The 14005-nt window shown below is 42.4% G+C and overlaps 1 protein-coding gene across 3 annotated transcripts in view; it reads right to left on the reverse strand.

Annotated features, from left to right (window-relative positions):
* Positions 1-1978: 1978 nt before the first annotated feature.
* LOC139756361 (uncharacterized) overlaps positions 1979-14005 on the reverse strand; it is an 84819-nt gene continuing 72792 nt past the window's right edge. For 2 of the 3 annotated variants that reach the window (XM_071675727.1, XM_071675726.1), the window contains exons 9-10: positions 12764-12908; positions 1979-5815 (exon numbers count right to left, since the gene is read on the reverse strand). In XM_071675727.1, the coding sequence (XP_071531828.1) occupies positions 5553-5815; positions 12764-12908 (408 nt within the window). In that variant the 3' untranslated portion in view covers positions 1979-5552. The remainder of the gene's footprint in view (positions 5816-12763; positions 12909-14005) is intronic. The other variant, XM_071675728.1, reaches the window with a different exon arrangement.

The following is a 14005-nucleotide window of genomic DNA, read 5'->3' on the forward strand; positions in this document are numbered from 1 at the left end:
AAAGATCAGAACGGAGGCAGTGCAAAGTGGACTGTATTCATTCCTGTTCTTGGGTCGACAGTCGACCACAGACTTTGTGAAGTAAGAATATGAAGATTCTTTTACATGTCTTCCTCTATTTCTTTACACATAATCAATGAAGTATTGGATTTATGCATTTATTATTAAAGACTCAGACATATAACGATATGAATCCCAGGCACACAGGGCTGTAATTACCTATTTGTACTGTACTGGGGGAGAGAGTTCCACATTCGTGGGGCTCCAATCTCTTTTGTGATGAAAATTGCAGATGGTGTTGTTTTGGTGAAGCGACGCGAGTCTTGGGTTCGCTTATCGTTCTTCTGTTGTAGGTTTACTTTTCATTCAGTGTATTTCTAGTCAGTATTCTTTTCATTCAGTGTGAGTAATGGCAATGTCAGTATCATGTATTACATCAGTGTACGTCAGGAATCTAACTTAATGAACGATAATGCTTGTGAACAGACTAATATGCACATTTTGAAATCCTCTCTTCGAAATATTTTACTTGATCTCTTTAACCACGACGTTATGGATCTTGGGTGGGGTGGACCTTGAGTGGGGTGGACCTTGAGTGGGGTGGATCTTGAGTGGGGTGGATCTTGGGGTGGATGATTTCTGCCTTACACCCAACTCGGCGTCGTGCTCATACGTCACACTATTGTGTCGTTTTATCGAGCTGGAAGAAATTAACGGGATCTGGTTGATGCTTCGTGCTGTAAAGTTCCTCCTGTTGATCTTGTCTTATTCACACCGTGGACTGAACCTCGATCCACTCTCCAGGTTACAAAGCATTCAATACCGTGTATTAGCTTCTGTCCACCTCTTCAGGAGACCCTTTTCTAGGTAACTACTGTTCTTTCGAGTCACAAAACTATCTTGTTTGTTGAGTAGAGTCAGAATAATCATCTAACTCTGCTGTTCATTTTCTTTTGCATGTCTGATTATGTTTCTAATCACCTGCAGCGTCAACAGCTGTGCTTACCAGCGGCGTCAACATACTGGATTATCTTTCGATTATCCTTAATACCACTTCTGCATATTTTCTCATGATTTTTCAAATTCATATTGACTCGTTAATTTCTCAAGGCTCCGGGAGACTGTTCGTGTGTCGGTACCAGTACTGGAGGAAGACGGTCTTTAGAACCAAAAGAGAAAGAGGATGAATATAAATGTCAGACTTACAGACCAACAAGTCCTTAATCATTGTTGATGATACGCGAGGCAATTGTGATTGGTCGTAAATATAACCAAGTATTACGAGTGTTGAAAAATTATTACGGTTCCTTGATAGTTAAACTAAAAGTAAGATTTTGGACAAGATGGTAACAAAATATAGTCATGCAAGAAGTGGGCAAAACACTTCTCTGCTGAACGTGGATAAGTGTCATCGGGGAGGCTGTCGACATCTGCCCTACCTTGGTCAAAGGTAGACTTGGGGAGGAAGTGTTCGTCGGTATGCCAGGGTGGAAACCCTGATATCTGGCTGTCCGGATGCTGTTAGGTGGGGGAAAGATGGAGGTGTATGTTGTACAAGGACAGGGAAGAAATGAGGAGGTTGTGAGTGGTAGCAGTCTAGGACACTTGCGGCTGTAAAATGGTAAGAAAGGCGGCTCATTTAATGAGGAAAGGCAGTGGAAACTGTACACCTCTGGAAACAAACTGTTATCTCCATGGCAGACGACACTGTAGAACACGGCACTAAGGATCCCAAACAACATTATATTCATCCATTTATTCATATACATTCATATAAACCAACATATACCTAAGAAAGCTACAGTGGGTAACAAAAATGACGATGCCTTCTCATACAAATATATATATATATATATATATATATATATATATATATATATATATATATATATATATATATAATATATATATATATATATATATATATATATATATATATATATATATATATATATATATATATATATATATATATATATATATATATATATATAAAGGAGTTTAAAGCACCCAGCACCGAGCTTCTCTCGCCTCGTTTACCATTTTTCTACCTCAGTAACAGAAGTATGAAGACCGTTACAGAGGTACAAGTCTTACACCACCTGACTTTAGGAACACCACATCCTCGCTACACTGCCAAGGAAAAAATATATATATATTTGTATTACATATTGTTAACCTTAATCCTCGGCGTCCCAACAATCTGAAGCTGTCATCTAGCTAGACTCCTGAGGTGTTGCTTGTGCAGCTAAAGGTACGGATGTCCGTAACAGATAATCGATCAAAAGAATGTTCAAGACATCCAGCTCGGAAAATAGAAGTGAAAGAGACATCTTCTTAGAAGAAAGGTACGTACGTTCGGTATAACTAGTTGGTGAAAGGCGATGTTTGGAATGAGATCTGACTGGACTGTTTTGGGATTCGAAGGTTCGGATTTGGGTTTACCCAGGGCAGAACAAGGAAGGACGAGGCTATTTAGGTTAAGACGGTGAAGTGGATTGTTCTGGATGCGTGGCGGGATACAGAGGAGGGCTCGGAGTCTCAAGGCAGGGGTTGGGAAAGGCTAGAGCGGCGGTTCGGAAAGTCTCGAATAGGTGTAAATTCCGGCGTATGAAACATAAGGAACAGAATGTTGCTTCCGAGATATAAAGGATGTATAATGTAATGCGTTAGGTGAACTCTAGTGTATGTGTAGTCTTTGGGATGGGGAGGCTGATGAAGCGGGATGTTTTGAGGGTATGGAGAGAACATAGAGTTATTTCCGACGAGAAAAGGAAGGAGTAGAGTATTTGGATCCCAGAGGGAGTACGAATGCCGTCTGACAAGGTGTTCAGGAAATGGAAGGAGGTAGAATACACGAAGAGGGAAAGATGGTGGAGTCTTCTTTCTTAATGTCGATCAAAGGGACAGAGTAGTCCTTCCGTAGCGGAGAGCGTATAGCGAAGGATGCTCATGTCAGGAAACAGAGTGACGTAGTGTTTGCAGAGTAAGATTCTCCAGAACAGTAATTAGAAAAAGTGGGACAGATTGGTACTTAGTTATTTCGAGATAATGGCACTCCAGTAATTAGGGCAGAGGGGAAAAATGCTACTCCTGGAGAGCAATTAGGCCACAGAGGGAGAGAATGGTGCTCTAGAACAGTAATTAAGACACAGGGGCAGAGTTAGAAGCCGTATCTGATGCTAATGAGAAAAACAGGATCATATGTAAAGAATCGTAATGGCAAACACGGTTTAGTAGACACAATGAAATAATTAAAGAATATTTTAATACTGTTTTGAGTGTATAAATGCTACTACACTCACCCTAACCTCTTCGAAATACAAATATAGTTTTGAGATCTTTATATATCAATATATCAATATATATATATATATATATATATATATATATATATATATATATATATATATATATATATATATATATATATATATATATATAATTAATTTATGTACCTAATGATTATGATACAAATTAAATAACTTTTTGACACTGATCTAACCTGTCGTCATCACCCAGCGGTCCAAGATGTTTCTATGAGATACCAAGTCTTCCCCACTGGCCAAACCCGCCGATCTACTCGCTCAATAACACATGATGCACACGATGTGATAAACACACACGCCTTAGAACAACTACCGATGAAGCACAATACACCGAGCGTTTGCCAAATGTATGAAAACGTATTAGCCGGAGAGAAGGTTCCTCAAGTTGTATACAGTAACTCGTTACCGAGATCAAGAGAGGGCTCGACAGCTAGATGGTGATTGGTTGACAGATTGAGTAGTATGAAAAGTGAACCACTGGTAAGTCACTCAGAACTTTGAAGAATATGAAGGTTATTCGTTAAGTGGTTAATCATCTTAGGGTCTTCATAAGTGGCATACGAGATGAGCAGTGATCTGTCAGTCAACCATGAGGAACCAGGATTTCCGAGTTATTTGAAGGCGGTCGACGATTCGTCATCCATGAAGACCTTCTTGTGGGATGTGAGAGACGGCTCATAATTAGTCAGGAGAAGGAGCTTATGACTTGATTTCACTGGGCTTATACTTTACAAAAAATATGTCATTAGACTAATCTCTTCATTAATATATACATATATTCTTAAGGTTCCTACACTAGACATCAAACAACACCAACACCTTTTCTGTTACTCCTGAAGCACAAAGGTACGACCCTGGAGCACGACGATACGACCCTTGGGTATGACGACGTGAACTTCAACCTGAGCCGTAAGTCAAAGCATCATAGTTATGGGCAGTAACCATCGCACTCGAGGGTCAAGTCACTGACCTCAAGAGGTTGAACCATGATACATATTTTCTGATGTGTCTTGCAGCACTCACCCAAAAAAAAAACAAGCTTCCACTAAATTCTGAGAAATCTTTGTAAAACACTTTATATCTCTGACGAATCTGTTGCTTGTTGATCCTGCTCTCTTTGTTTTTCAAATGAGAAACTTATCCTTACGAAAAAGTATCACCCGTGATTCTTCCAATCTTACTTTCGACCCTTTGATAACATAGCTAACACTACTTGCTTTCCTATCAATGACCTAATGGTGCATTCACATGAACAGCTACGAGACCATTTCCAATCCTCGTAAAAAATAAAATGTTCATTTCCTAGCTCACACAGTTGGTAGAATTAGATTAAAATTCCCGACATTTTCATGAAGTGTTAGCTCGGTAATGTTATATTTCCTGAAATCTTTTTTTTTTATCATTTGAGAGCTTTAAATGTGATTGATTAGTTTTCTGTAGCTGACACATTACTAATGAATTTTCAAATGAATCATATTATAACATGATGCAGATGAACATGCCCCAACTAAGGAGGAACTACCAGCTGGCGTCTGGAGAATCGATCATTGTTTCTTTCCTACATACACTGATCCAGGACAAAGTGAATACTTCATGTATTCTTTAAACAAAGCTAAGTAACTTTTCCTTTCTCAGAGGAAATTTCAGCGCACCCATCCTTCCTCTGAAGGAGGTTCGGTACCTCTGCAGTGTTTCTAGGGAATCGTCAGTGCTGGAATCTCTCGTCTCTGAAGAACCTCAAGCACCTTTGCAGTTCTTGAAACCGTCATTCCTTGTCTTATGATCCAAACCTTAGACCTAAATCAAGTCTTCTCGAAAAGCTTCAGTACTCGTACACTATCTAAACACTATTAAAACTCATGTCTCATGTCAAACTTCAGGAACTCCTCACTTTTTACAGAAAAACACTCAGTGCTGATCTCCATCCTTTGCCACTTAATGTCTTTATAAGTTCATACATTCCTTTCCTTCTCCAGTAAACACTGAAGTATTTCAATTCGAGAACTTGAAAACCATTTCCTCAGGAGGACTTTCAGTATCTCTCCATCTCCACCGGAGAGCCGTTAAAGTCTTTTTTGCGTCTTGCTACAAGAAGAATATTCAGTATCTCTTCTATTCCTCAGGAAAGCCTCAGTATCTCTCTTCTTCCATTGAAGAGCCTTCGGTATCTCTTCCCTTCCTGTGCAGAGCCTTCAGTATCTCGTCTGTTTCTCTTGAGAAGCTTCAGTATCTCTTCATCTCGTCTGGAGACTCAGGGTCGATGAGAGGTGTAGCCTCAGCGCCCCTGGAGGTGGTGGAGATGCAGGAGAGTGTGATCTCCCTGGATGTACTGGTGGGGACCGTACTGTGGGGGCTGTCGCATTCCCCCAGGGCCACGCTGGTGGAGATGACCGGTGGAGAACCCACCCTGGTGGGGCTCTCACACTCCCCCAGGGTAGCACCGGTAGCCGCGTCGCTCTCCACCTCCGTCGGTTCAGTCTCTGACACTGCAACACAGAAGGTAATATCTCAGCCACTGTCCCTCTCTCCTACAGTAATAATGTGAACGTGAGCGTTTGTGCTTTGACACTAATTGACACTGAAAGAAATGTCAGTATTTTCAGGTCCTCCCACTGTGGGAAAAAAAGACACCATTCCTTACCTGAAGTACTATGATGGAGGACGGTAGTTAGGTTAACTTATATCCTAATGGTCAACTTGGATATTCTTCTGTCACTCTATTCAGCATGTCTAATATCTAGAATCTTGCATGCCACTCAGTACGAAGCATAAGTGTGACACATTCACATGCTGATGGCCTGAGCTTCCTGTAAACTAGATACATTACCTTCACGTATCTGAGGCAAGGTGATGGCTATGTGGGAAGGTTTTACATCATAACAACTAACATACGTCCTTAAATCTACAGGCATCTTCCCTCGTCCATCTCACTTGAAATTAATCAGCTAGACATACTCCCTCGCAGTCCTTCATGAGCTCTACTTCGTATGTGTCAATAGCAGGAAAGTGTGTGGGATGATATGGTTTCGGAGAGTCTGCAGGCATGTGCTACGGCCAAGAAGTGTGGCGTGGTAGGAACACCTCCTTCACGCGCCACTTATCTAGCGTTGTAGGCAACCCAGGCACACATATGCCCCTCAGCATTTCCACGTATATCTTAGGCACATATGATCTGTAACACTGTAGATGTTATGGTCTTGAGCACAACGGTCAACGCACGGGTGTAGTGACCTGCCCTCTCATGTGGAGTTTAAAGGTCAAGCTATCATACCCAAGGGTCGAACCGTCGAGATGAAGGGATTAAACAAAACTGGAACTTAATGTGAAACGTTGTCCACATTAATGACAAAATTAAAATCTCTCACGCAAAAGAAAATGTAAATTAGAATACAAAATAAAGTTGCAGAATTAGGAATTTTATTGTTAAGTAAAACGTTTTGTGAACAGATTGTAAGATCACATATGATACTAAGCTCCAGTGCTTCTTATCTTTCCTAATTGCAATTGTTAATACAATGGATCTGAACTCGTATCATACAATGTTACTCCACCAAAAAAAAAAAAAAAGTAAATGAGCAAATCATATCACGTACGAAATCTGAAACGTTTTACCGAGGATCAGACTCGAAAGATAAAAAATATGCATAGATATCGTATTGTGGCTTCCGGCAGCAGTAGCATGCGTGGAGGTCAGCCGACGAGGCCACAGAGTAAACCAAGTTCGACCCAACGGTACACAGGGGAGCAGTGTGGCTCGCATTACGTGCTGTGATTCCCTAATAACTAGGACCAGGCACCAGCCGGGTGAGGTGAGGGCGTTCCTTCCTCGGCAGGCGAGGACAGAACGCAAACCCACAACCTTCAGCTTAGGCTGGCGAGTACTCAGTCACTCCCCGACCACGCCGTTAAAAAAAGAAAAAAAAATGTCACAGGAACTGTCGCGGATAAAAGCCCTGTGTCACGCCTGGTGTAACCCGTGCTGGGTCCTCTGCACGGACAGGTAGAGAGTCTGGGACACGCCTGGTGGAAGCTGTACTGATAGAAAGGTCAGGTGTAGCTACCATTAGGCGCGTCCTTGACTTCTGTCAGCGACTGCACCTCAGATTAATCAGGTATCTTGGACGAATAAACATTGTATATAATGAGACTGCTATGCATAATAGTTTACGATGATATTCAGGAGGAATGTTATGTATGACACTTGATAGTAACAGGTGAGAACCGTTTACGAAGTTCGCCTCCAAGGCGTTGCAGTGCTGGTCAGAGCCAACTGCTCTTGACGGTAGTCTGAACTACTCGTCCACAAGCATCAGCACATGAAGTCACATGACCGTACTTCAGGACAATAAGCTCGGATGTACAACATGACCAAGGTCTGGACGCCGGAGGGAGCAAGAGCAGTTATTTCCTTCGGGAAGGCGAAAGAAAAATGGACGCCGGAGGTAGAAGAGCAGTTCTTCCTTTCCTTCGGGAAGGCGAAAGAAAAATGGACTGATAATTCATTATCTCATGTTGACCGCGACTTCATTTAGTACCTGGCTACCCTTGATGGGTCTGCCCTTTGACCTGAACCTCAAGGGTTAGGTCAAAGGCCGGGTTATCATACCCAAAGGTCGTATCGTCGTGCTCAAAAAGCTCAAACTGTGAAAGAATAATTGTCTACTAACGGAGACAGAATCATGGACTTGGCCAAACCTTTCGTCAAGACAGCTTTACTAACGAGGACGTTCTCTCCGCAGCTCAAGCTGCGTTGAAGCTCTCGCATTCACTCCAGCCAAGCTTAGATACGTTTACGGTCCATCAAGAATATTGCAGCCGGGGAAAGTGAAGTATGTGCCGCTAATGATCCACTTGGTTGAACACATGATACAAAATGTCCTCTTCAAGAAGTACAAATTAAATGTAAGAGATTATAAACGTATATTGCAATGACGGTCAACATACACTGCTTTATAATGTAGCTCTACTCATGTGGTATTCAGGTACATGTTGACGAGGGAAGCAGTCAACTTCTAACGTTATGTTGAGTCTTGGACACCAGAGTAGACAGCGGCTTCCAGCGGTGTGTTCCAGAACCTTGGACACCAGAGATGACTGCGGCGCGTTCCTGAGCCCTGGACACCAGAGTCGACGGCGGCTTCCAGCGGTGTCCCTGTGCTTTGAAAACAATAAGTCCTTGTGTTCCCTATGGCATATCCACTTCCGAGACTCGCTATGGCATATCAGCGAGGCTATGTACACTCCAGGTGAGATTTGAACTCAGCCTCTATCACAAACCTTGATCCTTGCACAGAGTAAACCAAACCTCCAACGAATAGTCACTACCTCATCCTTGTATTATGTTAATATTTACTTTTATAAAAGAAATAAATTTGAACCTCTCTTGTATCATGTTAATATTCACATTTATAAAAGAAATAAACTTCTCTTGTATCATGTTAATATTCACATTTATAAAAGAAATAAACCAGAACTTCCCTTGTATCATGATACTATTCACATTTATAAAAGAAATAAACCTGAACTTCCCTTGTATCATGTTAATATTCACATTTATAAAAGAAATAAACCTGAACTTCCCTTGTATCATGTTAATATTCACATTTATAAAAGAAATAAACCTGAACTTCCTTTGTATCATGTTGATATTCACATTTATAAAAGAAATAAACCTGAACTTCCCTTGTATCATGTTAATATTCACATTTATAAAAGAAATAAACCTGAACTTCGAATTCAGCGTAGAGCAAGAAAAATGAGGTCACATATTTGTGGATTCCGCAGACTGTCACATTCGCCTGGGAGTTCTCCAGCGCACCACAGGTATATCTGTATATAGAAGCATCGCTTGACAAAATGTCTCCTGACACAAACAATCTATTTTACATACATGGACACTCTCACTCCAACACAGAGAGTCACGTATACCACAAATACACACTGCGTGAATACGAAATAAATACTTTATCACGGTTACGTGAGTGAGGTGGATCTACGCCATTTGAAACATTCATCTCCTACCATCAAATCAATTCCCGCTCCGGGAGAGCTGATTAAGTCTGCAGAGTAAGACTAAAACTGGTGGGAACAGAGGCGCCGAGGAAAGCACCTGGAACTAATGAGAAGTGGGACTCATGACTGGCAGACGCTGGCGACGCTTATAAAGCTAATGAGAACTGCAACTGGCGATCAACAACGGTGATGACACGTGCGCTAAATCTGGTGCTAATAAGAACGCTGGCGAGGTGATCGTCCTCCCGCACCAGAACTCGCAACGTCGAACTCCGGATCTGAGAGTGGCTTCAGATACACACACACACACACACCTTTGAATTCCGGCTCTAATAAGAGAGAGAGAATGAATTGCAGACCCTGCCCTAACGCGAGTGGTGGAGTGATCTGCCTGCAGACGGAATACGAATCACTACGAATCCTGGGAACAAGAGGGGCCACACCACCAGGGATATAAACTGTGACAGTGGCAACCACGTTACCAGAGGCTCGGCCCGCGTATGGAGTGGCTGGGTTGGACGCCCCGCTACTTCCCTCGAGATTAAACTCTTTGATGGCAAAGGATGAAAGCGACACCACGGCCGTAAAACACTGTAATTACCTCGGCTGGATACTGTACGGTGTATTGAGGAAATATTATATTGCTGTGTATCTCTCTAGTACCACGACAGTTTTATTCCCTTGTTGCTCTCACCTATATCTTAACCTAACCCATATACACACACTCAAGTATATATATATATATATATATATATATATATATATATATATATATATATATATATATATATATATATATATATATATATATGTATCAGAGCTAACGGAAGACAGCTATTCAACGAACCAACCCTAGCAGGAGGGATGAACAGCTGGGTGGTCTGCAACCCAGAACACTCGAATCGCAGCGCCAACCTCTGTAATATTCTTCCGTATATACTCGCATGTATGGAGTACGAGCCTCATCATCACAGGGTTCCATCTTCTATCTTCACAGTTCCAAAATTTCATTTCTTCCCCCCACATCTCTTCATCTCTTTTCTTCTACTCTTCCACAGCTCTACTGCTGGCGAACTGTTCCCATACGTTCCTTCCCATTATTCTCTTCCTTAAGTGACTGGTGTTCGGACGGGCCGAGTGCATCCCTACATAATTCGATGAACTAGTTTAAGACCACGTCACGTGCACCCTCGACGAAGTTATAATGTTCTTTACACTTGTTCTCTTGCACAGGAAGTCTTCTTTCCGCCTCCAGCGGCTGACCCCCAGCACTACGGCTGAAGCGCGTCACTGAACCTTCTTGGTTTCACTTTATGTGGGCAGACCAAAGCCGACGTCACACACTAACCCGGGTCCATCGTATACCATATATCTCTGACAATGTTTTCCATGATCCCTAGATCAATATCTATGTAACCCCAAAATATTAAGATTCTTTTAAACTACATTTTGCTTATCAAAACCATTATCCGCTGTGTGGAATAATGACTTTGAAAGCCACACTCTAAGAACAACGTATCCTCTACGTTTATAAGGAGAGAGATACCTTATAATCTGGCACTCACCCCCTCCTGGTGGTGATGATCATTGTGCTGCGTCAATACCAACAGTCCTTCTCGCACGCTGATTCCTACGCACGTCTTCCTCCTAAATAACAAGTCACAATCTGGATGGGGTTCACCTTTCCTTCTCTTCCTCACTTTCCATTTATAAGTCCAGGATGAACGTTTAGGTCCGTATGTTAGACGACAGTTGTAGCTTTTTCACGATCAACCTGCACACTACTGCAGTCTGAAGTGTTTACGTAAGTCTGGCATCATCCGCAAACATGTAATGGAAGGATTCAATTCCCTCTCGAGAATGAGTCACTTCAGAAGTACCACTGGCCCCATTACTGACCGAGCCCTGTGGAACGACACTCCTTACATTTGTTCAATGTGAAAATGTGCTTCTGATGAGTATCATTCCCTGCAATCTCAATATTCTCCTTAAACATCAACTCCGATTTCTATCTCCTCCGCCATCTCCGACGGAAGAGAGTACCAGGTATCATCTGGTTTTAAAAAGACAATCCGAGAAAAGGATTCAGTGTCGTAGAAATCCAGAACATCAAGAAAACATGAGCTCTTCTGTCTTGAGTTCATGATACTTCTCGTTACATACTGACAACTACAAAAAAAACATTAACGTACATCTTACTCACCTGTCTCAGCATGAAATCTAAGTTAATGACGGTTTTAGGGTTTAAAACTAGTCCGCCGTCCCCTTTTCTTTAAAGACGGGTATAACATTATCTTCTCCACTCCACGGAACGAATCCAAAGTCGTCAGATTTGTAATGAGCTCACAGGACCCGTCTTGGATTTATGCATATGTCTCTCAGGTCGTGAGGAGAGGCACTACTTGTAGACACCTTGGGTATTCTTGATTCTCATCGACCGACTCCAGCCTTCTCGAGGGCCAACACTGCCTTCCCAATCTGCTCTGGTAATCCTCCTCAGTAACTTCCCAATCTGCTCTGGTAATCTTCCTCAGTAACTTCCCAATCTGCTCTGGTAATCCTCCTTAGTAACTTCCCAATCTGCTCTGGTAATCCTCCTCAGTAACTTCCCAATCTGCTCTGGTAATCCTCCTCAGTAACTTCCCAATCTGCTCTGGTAATCCTCCTCAGTAACTTCCCAATCTGCTCTGGTAATCCTCCTTAGTAACTTCCCAATCTGCTCTGGTAATCCTCCTTAGTAACTTCCCAATCTGATTTCTGTTTCTAGCCAGTTTCCTGTCTGGCTGACAGACAGACTGACTCTAAACATCTGTGGAACATTTTTCATGTTGTTCCTTTAACTTGTCCCACAGTCTGTCCTTCACAGCTGGTACCTATCTTCCTTCACAGCTGGTACCTATCTTCCTGCACCTTCCTTCACAGCTGGTGCTCATCAAAGATGGTATTAATCTACCAACTGCTTTCTTCACAACTGGTTCCACCGATAAACTACCAAAGATGATACTATCTACTTACTTCTTTTACAGCTGGTTCTCATCTACCAAAGAGAGAGAGAGAGAGAGAGAGAGAGAGAGAGAGAGAGAGAGAGAGAGAGAGAGAGAGAGAGAGAGAGAGAGAGAGAGAGAGAGAGAGAGAGAGAGAGAGAGAGACTTTTATCTTTTCACTTTTTACCTACCTTTAGTATACTTACGTTTTCTAGTTTGTGTGTGTGTGTGTGTGTGTGTGTGTGTGTGTGTGTGTGTGTGTGTGTGTGTGTGTGTGTGTGTGTGTGTGTGTGTGTGTGTGTGTGTGTGTGTGTGTGAAACCCTGTATACAAAGGAATAGACAGAGATAGATAGATAGATAATTAGACACACAGAAAGATGGATACTTATATGCTAGCAAAACGCACTAGGTGTAGTATATACGTTGCCCTGACGTACCTGTGGTGTGGGTTGGGAACTGGACGTGCTTCTTGCCATTCCTGGCCGTTTTGTAGGTCAGCGCTGGGGTCAGGCTGGGGTCAGACGGCAGTAAGTAGCCAGCTGGGGCTTGACCTCGGTCCTCACCCCGGCTCCCGAGCTCCTGCTGCGGTGAGGGGGACACATGTCAGAGAGGGAGAAAAAGGGATGAGGGATGAAAACATTCGGCAGGACGAAGGAAACGCTATGGAAGAAGAAAACGAGAAGACAGCTAGACGAAGAAAATGGTAAAAAGATGGATAAACCAGTGAATCAAATATAACGGAACTATCAAGAGAGAGAGAGAGAGAGAGAGAGAGAGAGAGACTAAAGAGGATGGATATATTACCAGGACAAAGAAATTTCTTAAAAAGGACAGTTACACCAGCAATGCAACACCGATGGTAAAAGGACAGAAAAGGACGGATGCTTCAGGGAAAAAGAAGACGGATAAACAGAATTGGATATATCAGGAGGATAGAGAAAACGTGATAAGGAAGGGTACATCAGTAAACCTTCGAATAAATAACTTAGATGAATACATAAACAGGGTAGAGAAAACGGTATGGGGCCGGATACATCAACATGACAAGTGGAAAACAGATGTTTATGTGACTGAACATACTTACAGCATCGGAGTTTCGGTTTATTGAAAATCGAATGTTTTTATTTATCCGTTAAAGGCTGTTCTATGGTCCACCTGGAAGGATTCAAATGCTTTCACATGATCCAAGGATTTACAGGGACCGTGAACATCAAATGTTTTAGAAATGTGCAAGATAAGTTCACACAGGAAAAGACATCAGAAAAAAAAACTGGTTAGCCGGAAGGAGAACGGGAAAGCAAGACAAAGAAAAATGGGTCACAAGAAAGAAATGACACTGCAACACCAGTAAGACGAGGGAGGTGACCTGGACGGGTTAGGGCGACCTGGACGGGTTCGGGCGACCTGGACAGGTTCGGGTGACCTGGATGGGTTCAGGTGACTTGGATGGGTTTGGGATGACCTGGGCAGATTCGGATGACTTAGGTGGGTATCCGATGAGCTGGGTGGGTTCAGGAGGCCTAGACGAGTTTCAGGTGATCTTTCTAAAAGGATGAGGGAGCCATGCCAGCATGTTCTGGGACATACAGTCATGCAACAGAGTTAACGAAATAGTGGGGAAAACTAAGCTAATTCTAAAACTACTTTTGTTGGACGATGCATTGTGTTAAGTGGCAATG

Source organism: Panulirus ornatus, chromosome 21 (assembly GCF_036320965.1).
Source record: "Panulirus ornatus isolate Po-2019 chromosome 21, ASM3632096v1, whole genome shotgun sequence".
NCBI lineage: Eukaryota > Metazoa > Arthropoda > Malacostraca > Decapoda > Palinuridae > Panulirus > Panulirus ornatus.